Source organism: Zingiber officinale, chromosome 6A (genome assembly GCF_018446385.1).
Source record: "Zingiber officinale cultivar Zhangliang chromosome 6A, Zo_v1.1, whole genome shotgun sequence".
NCBI lineage: Eukaryota > Viridiplantae > Streptophyta > Magnoliopsida > Zingiberales > Zingiberaceae > Zingiber > Zingiber officinale.
In genome coordinates, this window is record NC_055997.1 from 146,553,455 (window position 1) to 146,572,556 (window position 19,102).

Genomic DNA, 19,102 nt, shown 5'->3' on the forward strand with positions numbered 1-19,102 from the left:
ATTGTGGATGCTCGAAAAAAACTATTAAAGTGACATAACACACTGCTCCAGTGTAATTTGTGCCCAATATCAACTGAAACCTACAAATTTTAAAAATTAAAATTATTAACAACCAAATCCGAACTAGTTGAGCTTTTCCAAATCAAGATGCACATTATTTTTGAATATATCTAGCAACAGTGTTGTTTGACCAAGTCATGTCCTATGAGTTTCTAAGATGAGCATGTCCAGGATCGATACCCTTACGGATAATTGAACAACAAAGCCTAAAACATTCGTCAAACTTCCTTGCACTATTCTAAAAGGAGAGTTTTGATAGAAACCCTAAACCCTTCACTATAAAGAGGCGATCACTATATATTTCATCGGAAACACTTGACACCGTCTGAGAAACACATGAAGATAGTTGCATAAGCTTTCGGTGGGGGATGATCTCGCCACTAAAACATAGCGTCATATTTTTGAAATCGGAGAGTTAAGAAAATATATTAGGCCTGCATGTGTTGAGAGAGGGGGAGAAAAATCGAACCTCAATAATATTTTCAAATAAAAATATGGTTCAAATACCTTGAAAAATGGGATACAAAAGAGAAGGTTGGTGAGAGGGGGTAGAATAAGAAAATCATATTTGATTGCGTCCTTAGGTAAGTATAAAAATTATAGTGCTCTTTTTGATAAATTTAGTATTTAGCGTACCATATTTGGTAAATTACCGAAGTATTTAAAGAAAAATGAGAGGAAGTGCGGAAAAGTTTAAAGTTGGGGGCGTTAATCGGAAAATATTCAACTTTCAGTACGCTCTATAGGGGTTTTGCTTAAATTTTAAATATGTTGTAGATCTAAAGCGAAACTATTAATTGATATTTAGGGTTAAACTGAAATTTCCTTGGTAAATCGGGAGCGCAGACCTGCAGGGTGAAGAGATGGCTTCCCTAATCCCGATCGCTACCCTCATCCTCCTCGCCGCCGCCACCTCCGCCGCCGTTCCTTCGGGGGATGATCTGGTAGCGGAGCTTCAGACTCTCCGAGATCAGTCACCCTCCGGTGTGATCCGCCTCAACGACCGCCTCGTCTCCCGCTTCCTTACCTCCGTCGACACGCCTCGTCCCTATTCCCTCCTCATCTTCTTCGATGCCAACCAACTCCGCTCCAAGGCCGAGCTTCATCTCCCCCACCTCCATTCTGAGTTCTCCCTCCTCTCCGCCTCCTTCGCTGCCCACCACAAAGAAGACGACGTCTCGTCTTCTCGCCTTTTCTTCTGCGACATCGAGTTTGGGGAGTCCCAACAGTCCTTTGGCCTCTTTGGCGTCTCCAGCCTTCCCCATGCCCGCCTCGTAACTCCATCAACTCGTTCCCTTCGAGACTCCGTCTCCATGGACCAGTCCGACATCTCCCGGGGTGCCGACTCCATGGCCGACTTCGTTGAGGCCAAGACCAAAATCTCCCTCGGTGGTCCCATCCTACGCCCACCCCTTATCTCCCTCCGCCAGGTCCTCTTCCTTCTTGCTGCCGTCCTCATCTCCGCCCCATTCCTAATACGCCGCATACTTGAGGGCGACACCTTCTTTCACGACCGACGGGTCTGGATGTCCCTCGCTCTTTTCGTTTACTTCTTTGGAGTCTCGGGCACGATGCACAATATCATCCGTAACATGCCCATGGTGCTACCCGACCGCAGCAACCCCGATCGCCTCATCTTCTTCTACCAGGGATCTGGGATGCAGCTGGGGGCGGAAGGCTTCGCCATTGGATCCCTATACATGGTCGTTGGTCTTGTTCTGGCCTTCGTAACTCATTTGCTGGTCAGATTTCAGAACATCTCCGTTCAGAGAGGATTCATGCTGGTCGGGATGCTGCTGGCTTACTGGGCTGTGAGCAAGGTGATATATTTAGATAATTGGAAGACTGGGTATAGCATCCATGCTTTCTGGCCGAAGAGTTGGAGGGGATGAGGGATTAGGTCAGTGATTTTCTTTTAGCGATTTTTATTTCCTATACATGGGTATCAATTTTTTTTGTTCTTTTTTTGCTCTTGTGCAGGAAAAGAAAATATATCATCTTGGTGACTCTTACAGGCATGATAATTTATTCTTTCTAATCTGCTCTTCAGTTTCTTAACATTATCTTGGCACATCTCAGATTATGTGCTTCCTCCATGTAGAGAAATTCCTCTTAGGATAGCTATGTAAGAAACATAGGGTGCAATTTGAGTTAGCTACGATTAAATTAAATAAAAATAATCACACATCAGTGTAAGAGAGGTTTGCGCTGGCATTTCTGGGTAACTATTTGAGAAACATAGAAACCTGCTGGTCTAGTCTCATGTAAGTAGAGTAAATGGGAACACCACAAGGAAATTTAAGAGAGGCCTTGTTGCTCTGGTTTCTGAGAACTGAAGTGATAATGTGATACCATAAAGTAGATTAAAATTGCCTCCTAAAGGGGTTCATAGCCTATTTACTTTTTGATAAGGACAGGAAGATGAGCACAGGATATGTAATAAAATCATAATCTTTTGTTTTTGTGTTCTTATATTTGACACAAGTGTTATTTGGTGAGGAGAATTGATTAATAATCAAATTTTACTTTTTATATAGCCACTTTTGGGATGAGAGTACTCTTATGATGGTAGCATGACTAAGCAATTAAACAGGATTTTGAAAAGCCTATATAAGTCATCAATAAGATCACTTATATGCTACGAATACAAATGGACTTCCCAGGCGCGGAGCTTCACTCTCTAAGTGTTGTTTTCCTATATCTGTCAGTTTGATCTTCTATATACATGTTTTTGACAATCATGTATGCCTTTAGGTTTCCTCTGTGATTCACTGTTTCACTGTAAGAGAGAAGAGATAATTGAAACCTGGACCTTATGAGACTAATCTTTTGGTTGACCAAGATGATGATTGCGGCCTTTAGATAGTTTTAAGTTACTTTATTGGATAATAGTTGCGGTGAAATTAATACTACTGAGTTATGATATTATTTTAGGCAAAAATCAAAAGGGCGCCCCATATTTTACAAATCATCAAAAGGTTGTCCCTTTTTTTTTAAAAAAAATAAATAGGCGCCCCTCCCATAATTTTATCCCGAAATTACCCCTTGACCCATCGTTGTTGTAGAAGCTACCGGGTAGCTTCTACAATGTGTAGAAGATAGTACAACGTATCTAGGGCGAGTTTAGGATTTATGATTTATACCGTGTAGAAGCTACTCAATAGTTGCTACAACGTGTAGAAGCTACGAGTAGTTGTTACAACATATTTAGGATGAGTTTGTTGGTGTAGCGGAGGCCGGCAAAAGGGGGGTGAATTGCCTGAAAAAATAAAGTATACCCTCCTCGGAATTTTCAACTCAAAATAAAAGCAACTATAATAAGAATAAAACAAAGGAAACAGAAATAAACTAGAGACTCGGGAGTTAACCTGGTTACAACTAAGAAGGTTGTTAATCCAGGGCTATGAAAAGCGCGCACTAAGAAAGTCTCCTTTACTGTAGGCGGAGAAGCCTTTTTACACACTGAGAAAGCTCACAAGCTGCTAGGAATTGATTACAGAGTTGAATGCTTGATTCATTTTTAATTCCTAGCTTCAGGGGCCTTTTTATAGCCCCTGGAAAGTCCATCTCGGAGGTCCAAGGCGCCTCCAACATAGGTTCAAGACGCCTCCAACTGAGTCAGCGGATAAAACTCTATCCGCGCACAAACGATCACTTTTGACCAGTTGAAGGCGCCTTCATCAAGCCTTGAAGGCGCCTTCAAGGTGAAGGCGCCTTCAAGCCATGATGAAGGCGTCTTGAGCAGATTTTCTAGCTCAGTTACTTCTTTGCTTCAACTTCCGAAGCTCCGTTCTTTTGGGTGATTCCGGCCAACCGAAATAGGGCTCACCCGAACCCAATTTCCGGCCTTCTCCTCGAGCAGCCTTCCTCCCTGGCTTACGTCCCTTTAACGCCGCACACGTTCTTCTCGCCCACCGGTGTACTCTTCCGCAGCTCTCTCGTCCTTCAGACGCACCGAGCCCGTCGGCTCCCTTCCCGTGCTGTCCTTCTCGTTAGCTGCGTCTTCCGCTCGACTTCCTGCGCTCCTAAGCTCCTGCACACTCAGACACAGGATCAAACACAAAGCATGACCTAACCAACTTGGTTGATCACATCAAAACAACCACGGGGTCCAACAAAGTTTAGAATTTAGAATTTATACCATGTAGAAGCTATCTAGCAACTGCTATAACATGTAAAAGCTACTACAACGTGTGTTTAGTGAGTTTAGAATTTAAGATTTAGGGTTAGGATATTTGAAAACTATTATTTAAAAATAGCTTTTACAACTGTTTGAAAGTTAGTTTGATGGTTTAAATAATTTTGACCAAATTAGTAAATAGTATTTTGATATAATAGTGCTCAAATATCCTAAATCCTAAATTGTAAATCCTAAACTCACATTAAATACGTTGTAGCAACTATCGAGTAGCTTCTACACAATATAAATCCTAAATCCTAAACTTACACTAAACACGTTGTAGCTGCTACCGGGTAGCTTCTACACGTTGCAGCAGCTACCGGGTAGCTTCTACACTTTGTAGCAACTACCCGGTAGCTTCTACAACAACGCTGGGTCAAAGGGTAATTCCAGGATAAAACTATGGGAGGGGCGCCTATTTGATTTTTTTTTTGGAAAAAGGGGTGCTCATCTAATATTTCTCTTAATTAGGGGTGCACTTTTGATTTTTGCGCTATATTTTTTGGTGAACTCTATAATATTAGAAACTTTGATTCTGTGGTTCAATTTTCTTTAAATTATTACTGCTATAGATGATCTCAAGTGTTAAATTTATGCAACTTCCATGTATTCTATGTCATGTAATTTTGTGTTGTACATGTAACTAGTTGAGTACACATAGCGAATTGACCATCGTCCCGCACCAAGTTGGCCTAATGACTTGGAAACATTGTTATTTGCAGAAGCATATTTATTCATTGGAGATTAGCGTTTATCAATGTATAAAAAATTTATCAATTGATAAAACATGAGAGGCGTAAAAAACTTCAATGAATGACATTTAAGGTTATTAGATAAGTATAAGAAAGAGAATTAATATAATGCCATCACTATAACAACTACCATTGAATTTCACAAAGCATCCCAATCCCCACATGCTCCAACATCTTCTTGTTGTTTGGAGCCATCATTAACCATTTCATTACATTGTTAGCATTTTTTAAGATAAGCAATCTCATTCTTGATCACTTTGATGCTTTATACCGGATAGAATTCAATTTAAACTAGATGGTGAATTTAGTTCGTTTGCAAATCTGTTGAAGCTAAGAGATTCCAAATAGTGAATTTGGTTCAAGTGCAATCTGTTGAGGCTAGACACTAGCACGGTGATCCATTATATAAATATAAATTAAAAATTTGAGCTTTTGAGCAATGTGGTTAACAATCAACTTTGCTATTTAGGTCTGGATTAAATCCTTTTTTAAAAAACATTGTACATACATTATGACTGTGAGGAGGCGTGTTGAACTTAGAAGGGTCAGTGTTTGTTCCTCCCAAATAGACAAGTGCAGTGGTCCATTATATAAATATAATTATAAATTAAACTCTTTCCTAACATGATAAGTGGTTAACTAATTAACTTTACTGTAATTTATTGCTTAACAGAGTATGATTGATTGAATCTAGTAAACCTATATGATATAGATTGCTAACTGAATATTTGAACAAATTTTGGTGAGATCACAAGGAAATGCATATATTATATATCACATAGAATTTGACTACATGAACCATATGAATATGCAAGGCAACGATGTATGGTGTATGTAGAACCAGATCATCCGATTATTTTGTGTTGTTTACTGTATCTTTCTCCCCACATGAGACCAATCATTCATATAAATGGTGTAAACTAATAAATTTGGATATTAATGAACTTACCTACATATGTAGCCAATGTGTTTTGTAAAACAATGTGGCGCTATTTGTGTTTCTGGATTAGATTTAAGCTTTTGAGCTTTAGATGTTCAAATCATAAGTCAAAATGTTTTCTTGTCTGCAATCTTTGGTTTAAAGAATGGCTACAATGCAACATGAAAGAAGATAAGGGACATCGAATCTGATTGAATTCTCATAGAAGCCTTAATTCCTGTTGATTTATGTTCTATGTGAAAATAAGTTACTAAAGTAATAAAATTTGACAATTGTAAAATGGAAGAGATTGATTTATAGATGCAACTTCCTGGCAAGAAATTGCCTATTACATCAATTGTCCTTTCTGATATTCATTTTTCTTGGCTGTAATATTTTTTACTATGATATACCTATTCAGAGATGAAATAGTAAGAAATTATGCCAAATTGGTAAATGTGGAATCATGGTTATATAACTATTATCTTGGCAAAGTACTACTCTTTTAATAGGTAATAATATTTTCCTTTTTGGCAAAACGTACTGGTAGCTTATACAATTTAATGTTGCTCTAAATTAAAACAATCACATTTGAGACTTCAGTGCCAAGATTCATATTGTCAGCTTGACTATTTTCTAAATTTTCATCTGGATGCAATAGGTTATCATGAGAACATATTATATCATCTTTTCCCATGTGTGTGGCTTTGGTAGACACTGATTTGGTAACAAGAGTTCACTGTTATCTGTATCAACTAAGTGAACATACTTGTATAGATTGACATTGTCGGTGGATTTTTTTTTCGAGGAATAAATGTAGTTTAGGTTATTGTTTTCTCTGCTCTAGGAACAAATAACAACGTTTAAGGAACATGCTATCCAATAGAAAAATAGGATTGAATGAATCACATTGAGAATGAAACCAGATGGCAGTCTTTTATTCCTTGAGAGAACAAAAAAGATCTAGATAGGCAATATGAATGGATAACAGAGATAAAAACATGCTGCACTCAATTGGTATGAGATATAAAAACACTATAAAAGAAATGAAGGTTTATGTTAAAGGAAATGGAAATGTTGTATATTGAATTCAACCTAAATTGTGCACATCAAGCAAGATTGTGCAAATCATTCTTGATTTAGCCGATTCATGATGATTCTTCTTTCAGGTTCTGTGTTACTGTAAATATTTTCCTATTTACATGTTCTTCTGTTCGTTTTGTTTTTGCCCATTGTGTTTCTATATTTTGATATAGTCTTGGTGTATGATAGATGGTAAACATAGTTGTAGACATGAATATGTTCAATGAAGCGAAATCAAAGATGATTGATAAAAATAATCTTAGAAAGTTGATATTAATTAAACTAGAAACCTTTCATTTCAGAGAACATGAGCAGACAATATTCCTATAGTTGACATTGGCATGATTTATTATTGTTATATTCTCATTCTGTTCTACCAACAAACAAATACCTTACTTTTGAAGCAAATACATATTGAAATGAGCAAATATATGAATTGCAAACGAGTCATTTGGCTTATTTCACAACAATCTCTCAGCCGTTTACAAAATTCTGGAACCGTTAAATGTCTCAGCTTGAACATTTATTAACTATTTATTTTTCCTAAGTACCATTTCTTTGAAACTTTACATCTTGTGTTCTGCAGGATTTTGGCTGCCTCAGTTGTTATCGACTTGATGAGAAAATCCTAGATTTGTTGAGAGTTTTAGTTTTATTATTGAAATGGAATTTAAACTTTCTTTTCAATTCTATCAAACTTGTTTTGTCAAATACTGAGCTTGTATTTTTGTTGATTACTGAGCAAGTTTATCATGTGAAACTTTTAACTTAGCTTATGGGTCGAAGTTTATATGCACCAGAAACTCTGAATTATTGGCCCCTCCCTTTCAAATTCCCCAATTGGCGTATCGACTATCTTTCTGTTCAGATCCATCACTAGTTTCAGTTAAAATCTCAGGTTAAGCATGAATAGATCCTGATATTTTAAAGCCCACATCGTCTATATGAAAAATTCCAGTTAGCTTCTCAACTGTGCGAAGGCAAAAGTCAACACCTTATCTCTTATGAATTCAGTCTTTCAACCCTCCCAACACTCATCTCCTTGCTGCCTCAAAGTCAACACCTTCCCTTCCCTTTCCTCAAGCTGCAGCAATGTATAAACAAACTCTGAGATCCAAAGTTCCTTCTCAGTCATGCCAATCATCGTTGACCGCATGTAAAACTTTAACAACTCCATTACATCGATCTCATGCCAACTGCCCTGTGCATGGTCAAAGTCTATCACCATTCCCATGAATGCATACAATCATGTGTATATATATATTACATATGCAAGTATTGACTTTCATTCTTGAATATGAATTTTAATTGTATAGATATGTATATATATAATTGTTGTTGGGAAAGATCCAAGTAAAAGTCACATGCACACTTGAATACATGCTAAGCTCTCATATATTCCTTCTTCTGTTTTGTTTATTTTACTAAATCGGGTTAGGAATGTTATTCGTTTCACGTGTTCAATTTTATAATTTCAAAAAATACATGTTACATTCCCGTTATACCTCTTGTTTTGCTTTTCACATTTAAAGTTTTCTGAACATGTTAAAAAAAAACCACTATTCTCTATATACACTATTGAATTTAGATAGTAGAACATGCGTTAAAGTTTGCATGACTATATTAATTTTGATTTAAAGTAATTTAAAAAATTTTAGGTTTAAAGCTAGAGATAATTTCTTTTGAATCTGATAAAAGATTCGACCTAAATGGAGTAAAATATAGAAGGACTATCAATAATATTTGAATATATGATTAGATTATATATATATATAATTCTTGATGTTAGAGTATGTTATATAGATATTTAATTTATTTTTTAATTATGTATATATACACACATAATATTAATTCTAATATATTTTTGTTGAATGATGATAGTTAGATGGAAAAAAATTTATTAGTATAGAAGATATTTAATCTTTCAATGGTATAAATATGAGAATGAATATTTTATATCCAATGGCTATGAGAACAGAGGATATGAAATGTGACATGAATTTGATTTATTGTCATTCCTAAATAAAGTTGATTGATGTGAAAATTTAGAAGTGTGATATTTTTTAAATAGGAACTTATTGATGATGTTAGGTAATGAGTATTATTGTTTTAGATTTTATAATAAGTTTATGACAGATTTTATAAAGTCTTTAAAGTTTAAAATTTTATTATTTTTAATTTACATTATCAAATTAAGATACGAGAGCACAAATATATTAAAGAGGATTTCAAAATTTAAAATTATCCGATGAATTTTAAAAATTTTAAATTATTTTAAACCAAAATCTAGTGTTCTCTTACAAGTTTACGTAATATATCTATGTTCTCTTATTTAAATTTGATAGCGTAAATAAAAAATAGTGAATTTTTAAATGGGAAGAATACAAATTTGAAAATCAAAAAAATAAAAATATGATATCTAATTTTAGAATTATGAAAATTAAGTACGCACCATGGGTAATACTAAAATTTCCTCACGGGATTAAGTAAAATGTCATTATTTTACCGGTACAATTACTATAGTCCAAGTGATGATATTAAAAACATACAATAAAATTCCTCCCATTCCGAAGGTCATTTGATATCCTAATTTATCTTCTTTCATCGTGACGAGGAACACTTAAGACCAGCGAAGTCACTTTTTTTTTTTTTTTATAAAAGCACCATTGTAATTTTCTTTAACACTCCTTGTTTTACTTTTAATCATTATATTGTTAAATTATTTAATAAAAAATGATAGGAGGGGTTTGGTGGGTGTTTGTACTTTTCATTATATAAAAATAACAGAAAAAAATATTTATTAGGAAGTGAAATGGAAATGTTTGACAATTTCAAGGTGTAATTTGTTAACTTTAAAATTGTAGGGACATTTTGAAAATTTCGAGGTAAATTAAAAAAAAAAATCTCCGTGTACAAAACTTAATGTGTCTGTTTTTTTAGAAGTTATGAGTAAGCTCAATGGCCCGATCCGCTGAGCGGGAGGAATTAACGGAAAAGGCATATCCGGCGATCGGCTGCCACCGGAACTCCCGTCTCCCTCCCGCCTCCAATTTGCATCTAAAACGGGGTTGCCGCCTCCGCCGTCCTATCAGGAACCAGTCTTTTTCGGGCAGTAGACAGAGTGGCCCTGTCACTGCCCTTGTGACTCGGAAGCTCCATGGAGCCGTCCGGAAGGAGAAGACGTCGACGCGAGGAGTGGGGTGGTCTTCTTCCGGAGATCCTCTGGCGGCCTTCTCGGCGAGGAAACTGGCGACGGCGCTGTGGCATTTACCGGCGGTGGGATTTATAGGGAGCGAGAGACAAGGTAGAGTCGCTCGGCTAGGGTTGGAGGTAAGATATTGTTGCGTGCTTTCTTTGACAACCTAAAATTTGTCCCTTTACTCGTGAATCTTATGCAACTCCCTTTGCCCAGACACTGATTTGCGAAGAATAGCACCTCAAAGTTATGGAATTAAATTTATTTTTAAGTGAGGATCTGATCTTCTTCTTGACCCTTTGCGCATGGATTGCATTTTTACTCTAAAAAAATCCTCTTTCTCCTCTTCTATGTTGAGAAATTTGGAAGTGTACAGATGTGCACTTTCAGGAAGAAAAAGAATTAAGTTAGATCACTAAAAGAATTGGAATAAACCACTCACAGTTGTTCAGAGAATTAATCAAGACCGTGATAGAAAAGCATTAAGGCATTATTTTCAAAATGCTATATCCATGTAATCTTATGAGTAACATTTCACTTCAGTATTATTTCAGATCAGGTGGTTTGTTGTGGTCCTTTTTTGTGGTCCTAGATGGAAATTTTACTTGCGCATAATTAGTGAATCAATTGTTCCTTGGCTGTTGCTTGTTGTCATGCTGGAAACCATGTTTGCATTTATGCTGCCTTCATACTTCTTGCTTGTAGTATTACTGTAATTGTTAAAAGTACATACATTTTTCTTGTGCATCAAATGAACTGCTGGCCACAATCATCTATTGCTATAGAAATCTCACTCAACTCAATCCCTCATTGCAAAATTGTTAAGTAGGTGTTCCCCCAGAATAAGGTAAGATCGAGCATATGACATAAAAATTATGAGATCGAATCATAAAATATAGAAAAACAATGCATGAGAAAAATAGGCTGTCTCAATAATATGGCAGTGCACATATAGATACAAATTTAACTTAGAAATCATCAAATAGGAGAAAGTGCAATAATAATGAATCAACATAAGCATATCTTTATTATTTGAGCAACAACAATAACTCCATTAAAGTTGTTAATCCAATTTCTTGAATTAATACGCTGCATAAACAAGTATAATAAATCAACAAATTGTTGGATCTAGTATACTATCTACTAATTCCAACATAAACTTCAAATCTAAAATTATACTATCAAGTATCAGAAAAGGTTTGCAAGGTCAAAATATAAAGTTCCAAAAAAATATGCGCTGTTAGGGACGATGAGGAGGAGTCTACCTCAAGTTTGAAATTCACTACTCTTCCTCAACCCACAAAGATGAACATGGGTTTTGGGAGAGGGAAAAGAATGAGTCTTATTTACAATAATGTTTTAAATAGAAATGTTAGGTTTTCCATTAGGTAAGTATTAAATTGTATTAAATCTATATTCTATAATTGATATAAATTTCAAAATTAACTAAAAATAGTAATATTTTTAGGCATTTATGCTCCAAGATTTGAATTTAATTAGAAATTCTAATTTCAAGTTATAACATTAAAAATTATCCTAAATTAGATTATACAAGTAATTTTTCAAATTTGCAGCCAAACGCAACGCACCTCCAATGTCCAAATGTTTGCGATCAAGATGGAAGAATCCTCCACAATAGCAAGGGTAATGAACTTGGTAGTCTTATTTCCCCTTGCAGCTTGAATGCTAGTACACAAAAGGTAATCCTACGTTTGTGGTCAATAGGCTAGTTGATATAAGCCAATGCAGTTCGGTTTCATATGGCATCTTTTGTTTGATTTTATCTATAAGAAGCTTAAAGCTTCTGCTGCGAATCCCTTCTTTGTGATGACACAGGCAACAAAATGGGAGTCTCGGTGCTTAAAGTCTTTGGATGAGATGTGTTATCCTATTAATCACACCAAGCTTCACAAATATCAGCTTTACAATGCTTCTGTTATTCCTGTTCTCCAGGCAAAGTTAGTGCAAGCACATTCTCTCATTAATGAACTTAGAAATGGGAGAGAGCCTGCGAACAAGAAGCTCATTCATTTCCTTAGAAAGCTTTTGGAGGAAAAAGCTTTATGGCAGAGAGGAGAGCATGAGAAAGTTCAAAATATTTTGAACACCATGAAGAATGATCTAAACAGAGAGAGGAAAAGCCGAAAGAGGGCTGAGGCGGTGCATTCCAAGCTGGTAAATGAGCTTGCTCAGGTCAAACTATCAGCAAAGCAGTATATGCAAGACTATGAGAAGGAGAGGAAGGCACGTGAGTTTGTTGAGCATGCATGCAATGAGTTTGCAAAGGAAATTGGAGACGACAAAGCTGAAGTACTAACTTTGAAAAGAAAATCAGTGAAGGTCCAAGAGGAATTAGATGCTGACAGAAAAATGTTACATCTTGCAGAGCTTTGGCGTGAAGAAAGAGTTCAGATGAAGCTGGTGGATGCAAACTTGATGCTTAAGGAGAAATATGCAGACTTGATGAGGCTTCAAGAAGATTTAGATGTTTTTATTATAACACATTCCACAACTAATATGAGAGTCTCAGTACTGAAAGAAGCTGTTATGCTTAGAGAATCTGTCAATTCTGTGAAACTTGAGGACATTCAGTTTTATTACCAGCCTCCTGCTTCAGGGGGCATTTTCTCCATCTTCAATGAACTCCAACCAAGAGAAGAAGCTAATCAAAAGGAGATTGATCGATACCATGAATATGCCTGTGAAAGTCATCCCTCAAATATCCAGGCAGTGAGCCCTGAGACTGATATCTTTCTGGAAAATCCCATCAATGCATATGCAAATGGGTTAGTTGACAAATATGAGGATATACAATATGACAATGGTGTGGTGAACATGAGCCACATAGAGGGCTGTGGTTCATGCAACTATCTGGAAAGAAATGATCCATCTGTCAACAGCTTCGATGAAAAAAACCATGCATCGGTCAGCATAACTGATTGGCATGTGCAGAGACAAAATTGTAATGTAGATAGCGAAACTTGTGAAATATGTTCAATCGCACCTAGACAATCTAAGAAAAAAGCACCTTATATAGGCAAGTTTTGGAGGTCCTCTCGTAATAAGAAGAATGTTTTGGTAGAATTGCCAAATGGTAAGGTTAATGGTAGGAATGTCAATGTCACTGTATCTCCAGGAGTGAATTCAGACGAAGTGGGTTCAACCACACTTAATTTAGGGGCGTCTGTTGTTATAAATCCTCATGTCAGCAGAGGAATAAAAGGATGTGTTGAATGGCGGAGGGGTACAAAGGCAAAAAATTTGAAGACTAAGCTTCTGGAGGCGAGAATGGAGAACCAGATGGCTCAGCAGCTGTGCCATGCTAGTAAAAACAAATGTTAGTAGTACGAATACTTGATATTTCTTTACCCAATTAGTATGCTATAGAACGAAAGCTAGCTGATTTTTGGCTTAAAGGTAGCAGTGTTGACCAGTTCCAACCATGATCGTGTGTATAGTAATTGTATGACTACTGGCACACCAGGCAGATGTCAGCTGGCTTGCTGATGGTTTGAGGGAACTATTGTTGAGTTGGTTCATTTTCTGCATCGTTGTCCAAACACTGTTGTTGGAACACAGATGGTTTAATGCTTACGCTGATGGTACTGAAAAATATATATCTTGATTCCTCCTTCAGGCATTTGTAAGAATCCAAAGCATAGAGCGAAGAACTCTTTGTGCATTTGTATGTAATGTTTTCTTGGAATTTATAGTCTGGAGTACATGTATCAGCTTTTGACTTGGCAACATGTAGAATTTGTCAGAACTTTTTTTTCTCTGTACAGGTTTATAAAGAAGGGACTACTGTGTTGTCCTCAGAAAAATAGCAGGTCATCTCCCTTGATTCTCATCCAATTTATTTCTGAAAGTTAAAAGGATTATACCCATTGCTTTTCCATTTAAATTTTTTTTTCCTACTTGAAGGTAAGAGGGAGACGACCCTTCGGTATCTCTGGTTCATGGATCTACTTGAGCCTTTTTGGGTTAGTAGCTCGGATCCCATCACAGAGGTCAGTGGCAAATAGTTCTTTCTGTGATAAACTGTTGCATCTTTCATTTTAGAATATTGATCTTTAGGCCGTAATCCATGACAAGGACAAACTGTGCATATAAAGTTTCCTGGTTTGCAGCTAGGTACATCAAAACTGAACCACTGCAATGCTTCATGAATGTCCAAGATTATTACTAACCAACAAAAAAATTTCATGATTGGTCTCCTTCCTGCAAAACAAGGTAAAACAATTTTGGTTTGCATGGTTGCAATTATTGCATCAGTTGAGTGCTGTCGAGAACTGCAATTACATTGCATGTCTTCCCTGTCCCCACTATTCATCACTGTACTTAATAACTAAACATATATATGTGCTGCTGATGACATTAGGATCCCTAAACACAATAGTTAATCTCATGTTAATTAGGGAATAGATGACCCATCAGCTTTCCTCCACATGCTGTGCCATAAGTACATTAGGTTGGAGCCATGAGGACCACTTCAAGAATGGCTAATTGTAAATGTGCCTTTCGAAGTTGATGGATCCCAACTCAATGACTTGGATCTTTAACCTGCACAGTGGTCTCTCATGCCTTTGCCTACACACGTGTGTTGTAGGGCTAAACATTCTCAATCACTGCTGCCATTTGTGGTAGTACATAGGGCTGTAAACGAGTCGAGCCGAGCTGAGCTTTGGGGTGTTCAAGCTTGTTTGATAAGATAATCGAGCCGTATGAGCTTGAGCTTGTTTGAAGCTTGACTTGAGCTTGGTTCGTTTAGATGTTATCAAGCTCTCAATTCAAGCTTGGCTTGAGATTGGCTTGGGCTTGGTTCGAGCTTGGCTTGAGCTTGGTTTGAGCTTGGTTCGTTTAGATGTTATCAAGCTCTCAATTCAAGTTTGTTTGATTGTTTGAAACTTTTAATTGTTTGATTAGTTATTAAGATTAATAATTTAAATTTATTTATTTTATTTTATTATTTATTTAGCATATTGAAAGAGTTTTATTAATAAATATGGTTCGTGAACATTGTTCATGAACGTTGTTCACGAACATTGTTCATGAACGTTGTTCACGAACGTTAACGAGCTGAACACATATGTGTTCAAACTTGTTTGTTTAGCTTAACGAGCTGTTCAAGCTTGTTTGTTTAATTAATCTTATGTATATTGAACGAACATAAACAAGCTCTTACCAAGCTGAACACCAAGCTTGTTCACGAACGCTTGGTTCATTTACAGCCCTAGTAGTACATTTATTTTTCGAAATACCCTTATGTCTTTCATGTTGCCTTTCTTGAACCAAATCAACTGGCGCCTACTCGACTAGGCTGTTACAATTCATGGTTGCTTGGTCATGATGTCTTGATTTCATGGCCAGCTCGACCGCCAAATGGCCACTTGATCAGGTGGCGGCAAAATCATGACCGTCTAGTCTAACAGTCGGTCACCTAATCGAGTGAGCGCCTGGTTGCGATTTCATGATTAGCTTGTCCGTCAAGTAGCCGCTCGACTAGTTGGTCGATCACCGGTCGGTCAGTTTGGTTATGTAATGTAAAGGGGTAGAGGAATATTTTAGAAAATTAGTACTTGATTTACTAACTAAAATATAGGGTCTATGATGGATATTTGGAAATTTTAGTTGTGTGATTTGATAAATTTTCATTTTGAATTAGAGATAATTAGTGAAAATAATGTCACTGAGTCATGATAATTGGAAGAGTAAGCTCAATCAATTGTATTAGCAAATAATGTAAAAATAAATTCAACTCAATTATCACATAAATAGTTCTTCAAAATACTTTTTTAAAATTAGTAAAGATAAAGGAACAGGAAAGTGACATGAGATTCGGCATATAATCAGTTTATCTTATTATAATTGCATTTATTTAATTCTATACCTTTTATGAGCGTGACAGGAAAATAATTACATTTATTTTTAACATACTTCAGCCAAACCAATCGTATTGCTCAATTATATAGATGCTAACCAGCAACAATATAAAACAAATTATTAATGCCTTTTTTATTTCATTCTCCAAAAGTTAATAATATCAGTTTAACCAATGGAACTAAGGACACCAAAGAAGAGTAAAATAATAAAGATAAAAAAAGACAGTTATTAGGGTCCACATGACTCTGTCTAGGCTGTTGAATACTTTGAATGTTGTTCTATTTCATGATCATTACATGTAATTATGATTTAATTAAACCATTAGGGTTATGCATGGTCCATGCAAGAATACAAGAAATATATGAGAAGTCGCACTCACTCAAAAGGGACTGTTCTACTTGTTAGAGACAAACATACGTATGTGCCAAACTTATGTCCTCTATTCTCACTTATATATGGTGAGAATTGTACATTAGGAATTGTCTTGTATAATGAGACAACACATCATTGTTGGTCACAAGTAACCAGCATCTCGACTTGGTTATTTCACAAAAAAAAAATGTGAAAAAGATAATTTTTTTTTTCACTCTAGTACTTCAAAGGGATTTAGCTGATTGAATTGGATCGATAAGTATGATTTGCCTTAAGTGCTCGAAGTTTGCTTGAAAAGGTTGGAGAATTACATTAAATTAAATTGAACTATTAAGAGGAGTTGAAGTAGTGCAATTCAACTGAAGTGAAAGGGGCTGGTTGAGTAGTTTTTTTTATCAGTAAATATAAATTTCATTTAATTGATCGAATTGAAATACAACTCATTTTCATTCCTCAAGCCAAACCTTTAAGAGACCACATCACAAGCCCATCATGGTCCCAAAAATGAACCTCTTAAATACTTCACAATGAACAAGTTGAACGCTGTCATGTTCTTGATCTCAATTGACAAATGAGAGACATGACTCCATTGCCCCACCTCAAAGCACTGGGTCATGTAGATTCTTGTCGCCATTGGTCACAAGCTTGCCATGTCGCCATGCAGGAAGGGATAATTAACCCAATTGCGTATTTTTCATATTTATTCGTTTTTTGAAAAAAAAAATGGAATTCGATTATTAAATTCACAATTTAGAGGCAGCCAATTATTGTAGGACCCATGTTGTATGATTTAACTGATAAATTGTGGCTAGGCCCTGTAGAGTTGACAAATATATTTTCATCTTTGTTAATGATTCATTTTTGTCTACTTCTACTTAAACTCAAAATTAGATAAATAATTTTTTGATACAAGTAGTAAGTAATTAATTGTGTGATGGAATTCAAATAAATTTAAAATTAAATGCATGCAGAGTTTAAGCTTTTCTGAAATAACTGGTCGAATTCGGACAAAATTCGAACTGTTTAAAGTAGGTAAATCTAAAGGAAATCTAAAATAAATTTCAGAGATTTGGTAGTGTTTTTGTATTTAATGATTTTTGGAACAGAAAGTAGGAGGTTAATTTTGGTAGAAAGAAACATGGGTATGAGAAATCGGTTACCTGAAATGGGGACGATGCACGGGCGGACCAATAGCAAATTCTACCCAATCCGCACCCACGTGGGAGCGGACCCCTCCACTTTGGGAGGATACCATGGGATGGGGCCCGGCGTCAGCGTCGCGATACTTAGGGAGATGAAATGAAACGAAACGAGATCCAAATGAAGCAGAAGGTCTCGGCGGTATAAATTCAGCGGCACCGCCTCCCGCGACCTTGTGCTTTCGCCGCCCTCGGCCGTCCGACGATCCATAACGCTCCGTGCTTGCGCTTCGGAGGCTCGGCGGCCATGGACAAGAGGCGATGCTACAGTGCGGAGCGGCTCCTTGCGTCGCCGGCGGAATTCGGCGACGGCGGCGGCGGCGCCGATCTTCCAGACCTCTCCGAGGACGACGTCTGGCCCGCCTTCTCCGACGATCACTCATCGGCGGAAATCGACGACGACTACCATCGCTGGCCGCGGACGGACCGCGGCGGCGATGGTCGGTGGGCCGATCGGCACGTCGGCGGGCTTTCCCTCGCCTTCGAGGAAGCCTACCGCGGGACGGCCGCCCCGCCGCGGCGGGAGAAGCGGATCCCGGCGGCGGCATCTGCGCCGGTCGACGTTCCTGCCTGGCCGCGGCATCTCCGGGCCGGATCAGGCGGTCCGCCTCCGGATCCGGAGGTGGAGGAGGACTCGTCGGAGACGGAGTGGCTCCCCCCGCACGAGTACCTGGCGCGGGAGCACGGGCGGAGCGCCGCGACGTCCTCGGTCTTGGAAGGCGCCGGGCGGACGCTCAAAGGCCGCGACATGAGCCGGGTTCGCGACGCGGTCTGGAGCCAGACCGGCTTCTTCGGTTGAACCGGAGAGGCTCACTTGTCGGATGCGCTTTGTGTCTGTGTAATAGCTGTGATTTGGTTTGATCGCCGATTCGCCGTGTGCTTGCCAATGAGCTCAATCAAATGCTGTAGAAGAGTCTTTTCAACAAAAATTGAAGAAATTAGTAGACAACAAATTGCAACATTAAAGAAATCACAAAAAGGGTAGGCAAAGTGGCACACTACCTCTACCAGTACTAGTGCCTGTGAGTGTGGGGGAATAAAGTCGGGGGGTGGTGCAATAATTGAGGTTGGTTGGACCAGAGAAGAGGACCCCATTTCTGATGGGGATTTGGGTCGCAAATTGATGGGGAAATAAGAGACACAGGTCGTCCCTACGCCTTTTTGCAGAAAGTGACGTCGACCTTTACCCCACTGATCTTATCTCTTGATTTTTTTTTTATTTTTTTAATCTAGACGTTAACTAATCAATGAATTTAGGAGGTGATCAAAGAAAATTTCGCCGATCATCAAAATAATTCCACCAACACAAGATAAATCCGGAAAACAACAATTGGTCGACCATACACTCGCACATAGATTTTTTTTTTTTAGAATTAACCCAGATGCTCTCGTTTGTACCCCACTCATGTCTTGAGTGCATTTCTCAACCGTGCCCCACGGTGGTGATAAGTGTGACAA

General features: G+C 37.6%; 3 protein-coding genes across 4 annotated transcripts; all 3 read left to right on the plus strand.

The window, feature by feature from the left end:
* The first annotated feature begins 867 nt into the window (after window positions 1-867).
* Window positions 868-7,765, plus strand: LOC121998557 (probable dolichyl-diphosphooligosaccharide--protein glycosyltransferase subunit 3). Of its 2 annotated transcripts, XM_042553529.1 has the most exons (3): window positions 868-1,960; window positions 2,041-2,075; window positions 7,581-7,765. In XM_042553529.1, exon 1 carries the CDS (start codon window positions 924-926, stop codon window positions 1,950-1,952), a length of 1,029 nt encoding a protein of 342 aa, XP_042409463.1. In that variant the 5' UTR covers window positions 868-923; the 3' UTR covers window positions 1,953-1,960; window positions 2,041-2,075; window positions 7,581-7,765. The 2 variants fall into 2 exon arrangements, with proteins under 2 accessions (XP_042409463.1, XP_042409464.1); XM_042553530.1 differs by lacking the exon at window positions 2,041-2,075.
* Window positions 7,766-9,921: 2,156 nt separating this feature from the next.
* LOC121998558 lies at window positions 9,922-14,581 on the plus strand. Its single transcript, XM_042553531.1, has 6 exons — window positions 9,922-10,324; window positions 11,765-11,890; window positions 12,027-13,875; window positions 13,976-14,020; window positions 14,115-14,200; window positions 14,321-14,581. The coding sequence occupies exons 1-3, from the start codon at window positions 9,953-9,955 to the stop codon at window positions 13,530-13,532; spliced, it is 2,004 nt and encodes a 667-aa protein (XP_042409465.1). The 5' UTR covers window positions 9,922-9,952; the 3' UTR covers window positions 13,533-13,875; window positions 13,976-14,020; window positions 14,115-14,200; window positions 14,321-14,581.
* Window positions 14,582-17,758: 3,177 nt separating this feature from the next.
* LOC121998559 lies at window positions 17,759-18,593 on the plus strand. The gene has a single exon (XM_042553532.1). The coding sequence runs from the start codon at window positions 17,892-17,894 to the stop codon at window positions 18,441-18,443; it is 552 nt and encodes a 183-aa protein (XP_042409466.1). The 5' UTR covers window positions 17,759-17,891; the 3' UTR covers window positions 18,444-18,593.
* The last annotated feature ends 509 nt before the right edge of the window (window positions 18,594-19,102 follow it).

Excerpts from the sequence above, each read along its gene's own strand:
- LOC121998557 (XM_042553529.1), top strand. The coding sequence starts at position 924 with ATGGCTTCCCTAATCCCGATCGCTACCCTCATCCTCCTCGCCGCCGCC.
- LOC121998558 (XM_042553531.1), top strand. The coding sequence starts at position 9,953 with ATGGCCCGATCCGCTGAGCGGGAGGAATTAACGGAAAAGGCATATCCG. Across the intron at positions 10,325-11,764 it reads TCGCTCGGCTAGGGTTGGAG|CCAAACGCAACGCACCTCCA; the intron begins GTAAGATATTGT and ends TCAAATTTGCAG. Across the intron at positions 11,891-12,026 it reads TGAATGCTAGTACACAAAAG|GCAACAAAATGGGAGTCTCG; the intron begins GTAATCCTACGT and ends GTGATGACACAG.
- LOC121998559 (XM_042553532.1), top strand. The coding sequence starts at position 17,892 with ATGGACAAGAGGCGATGCTACAGTGCGGAGCGGCTCCTTGCGTCGCCG.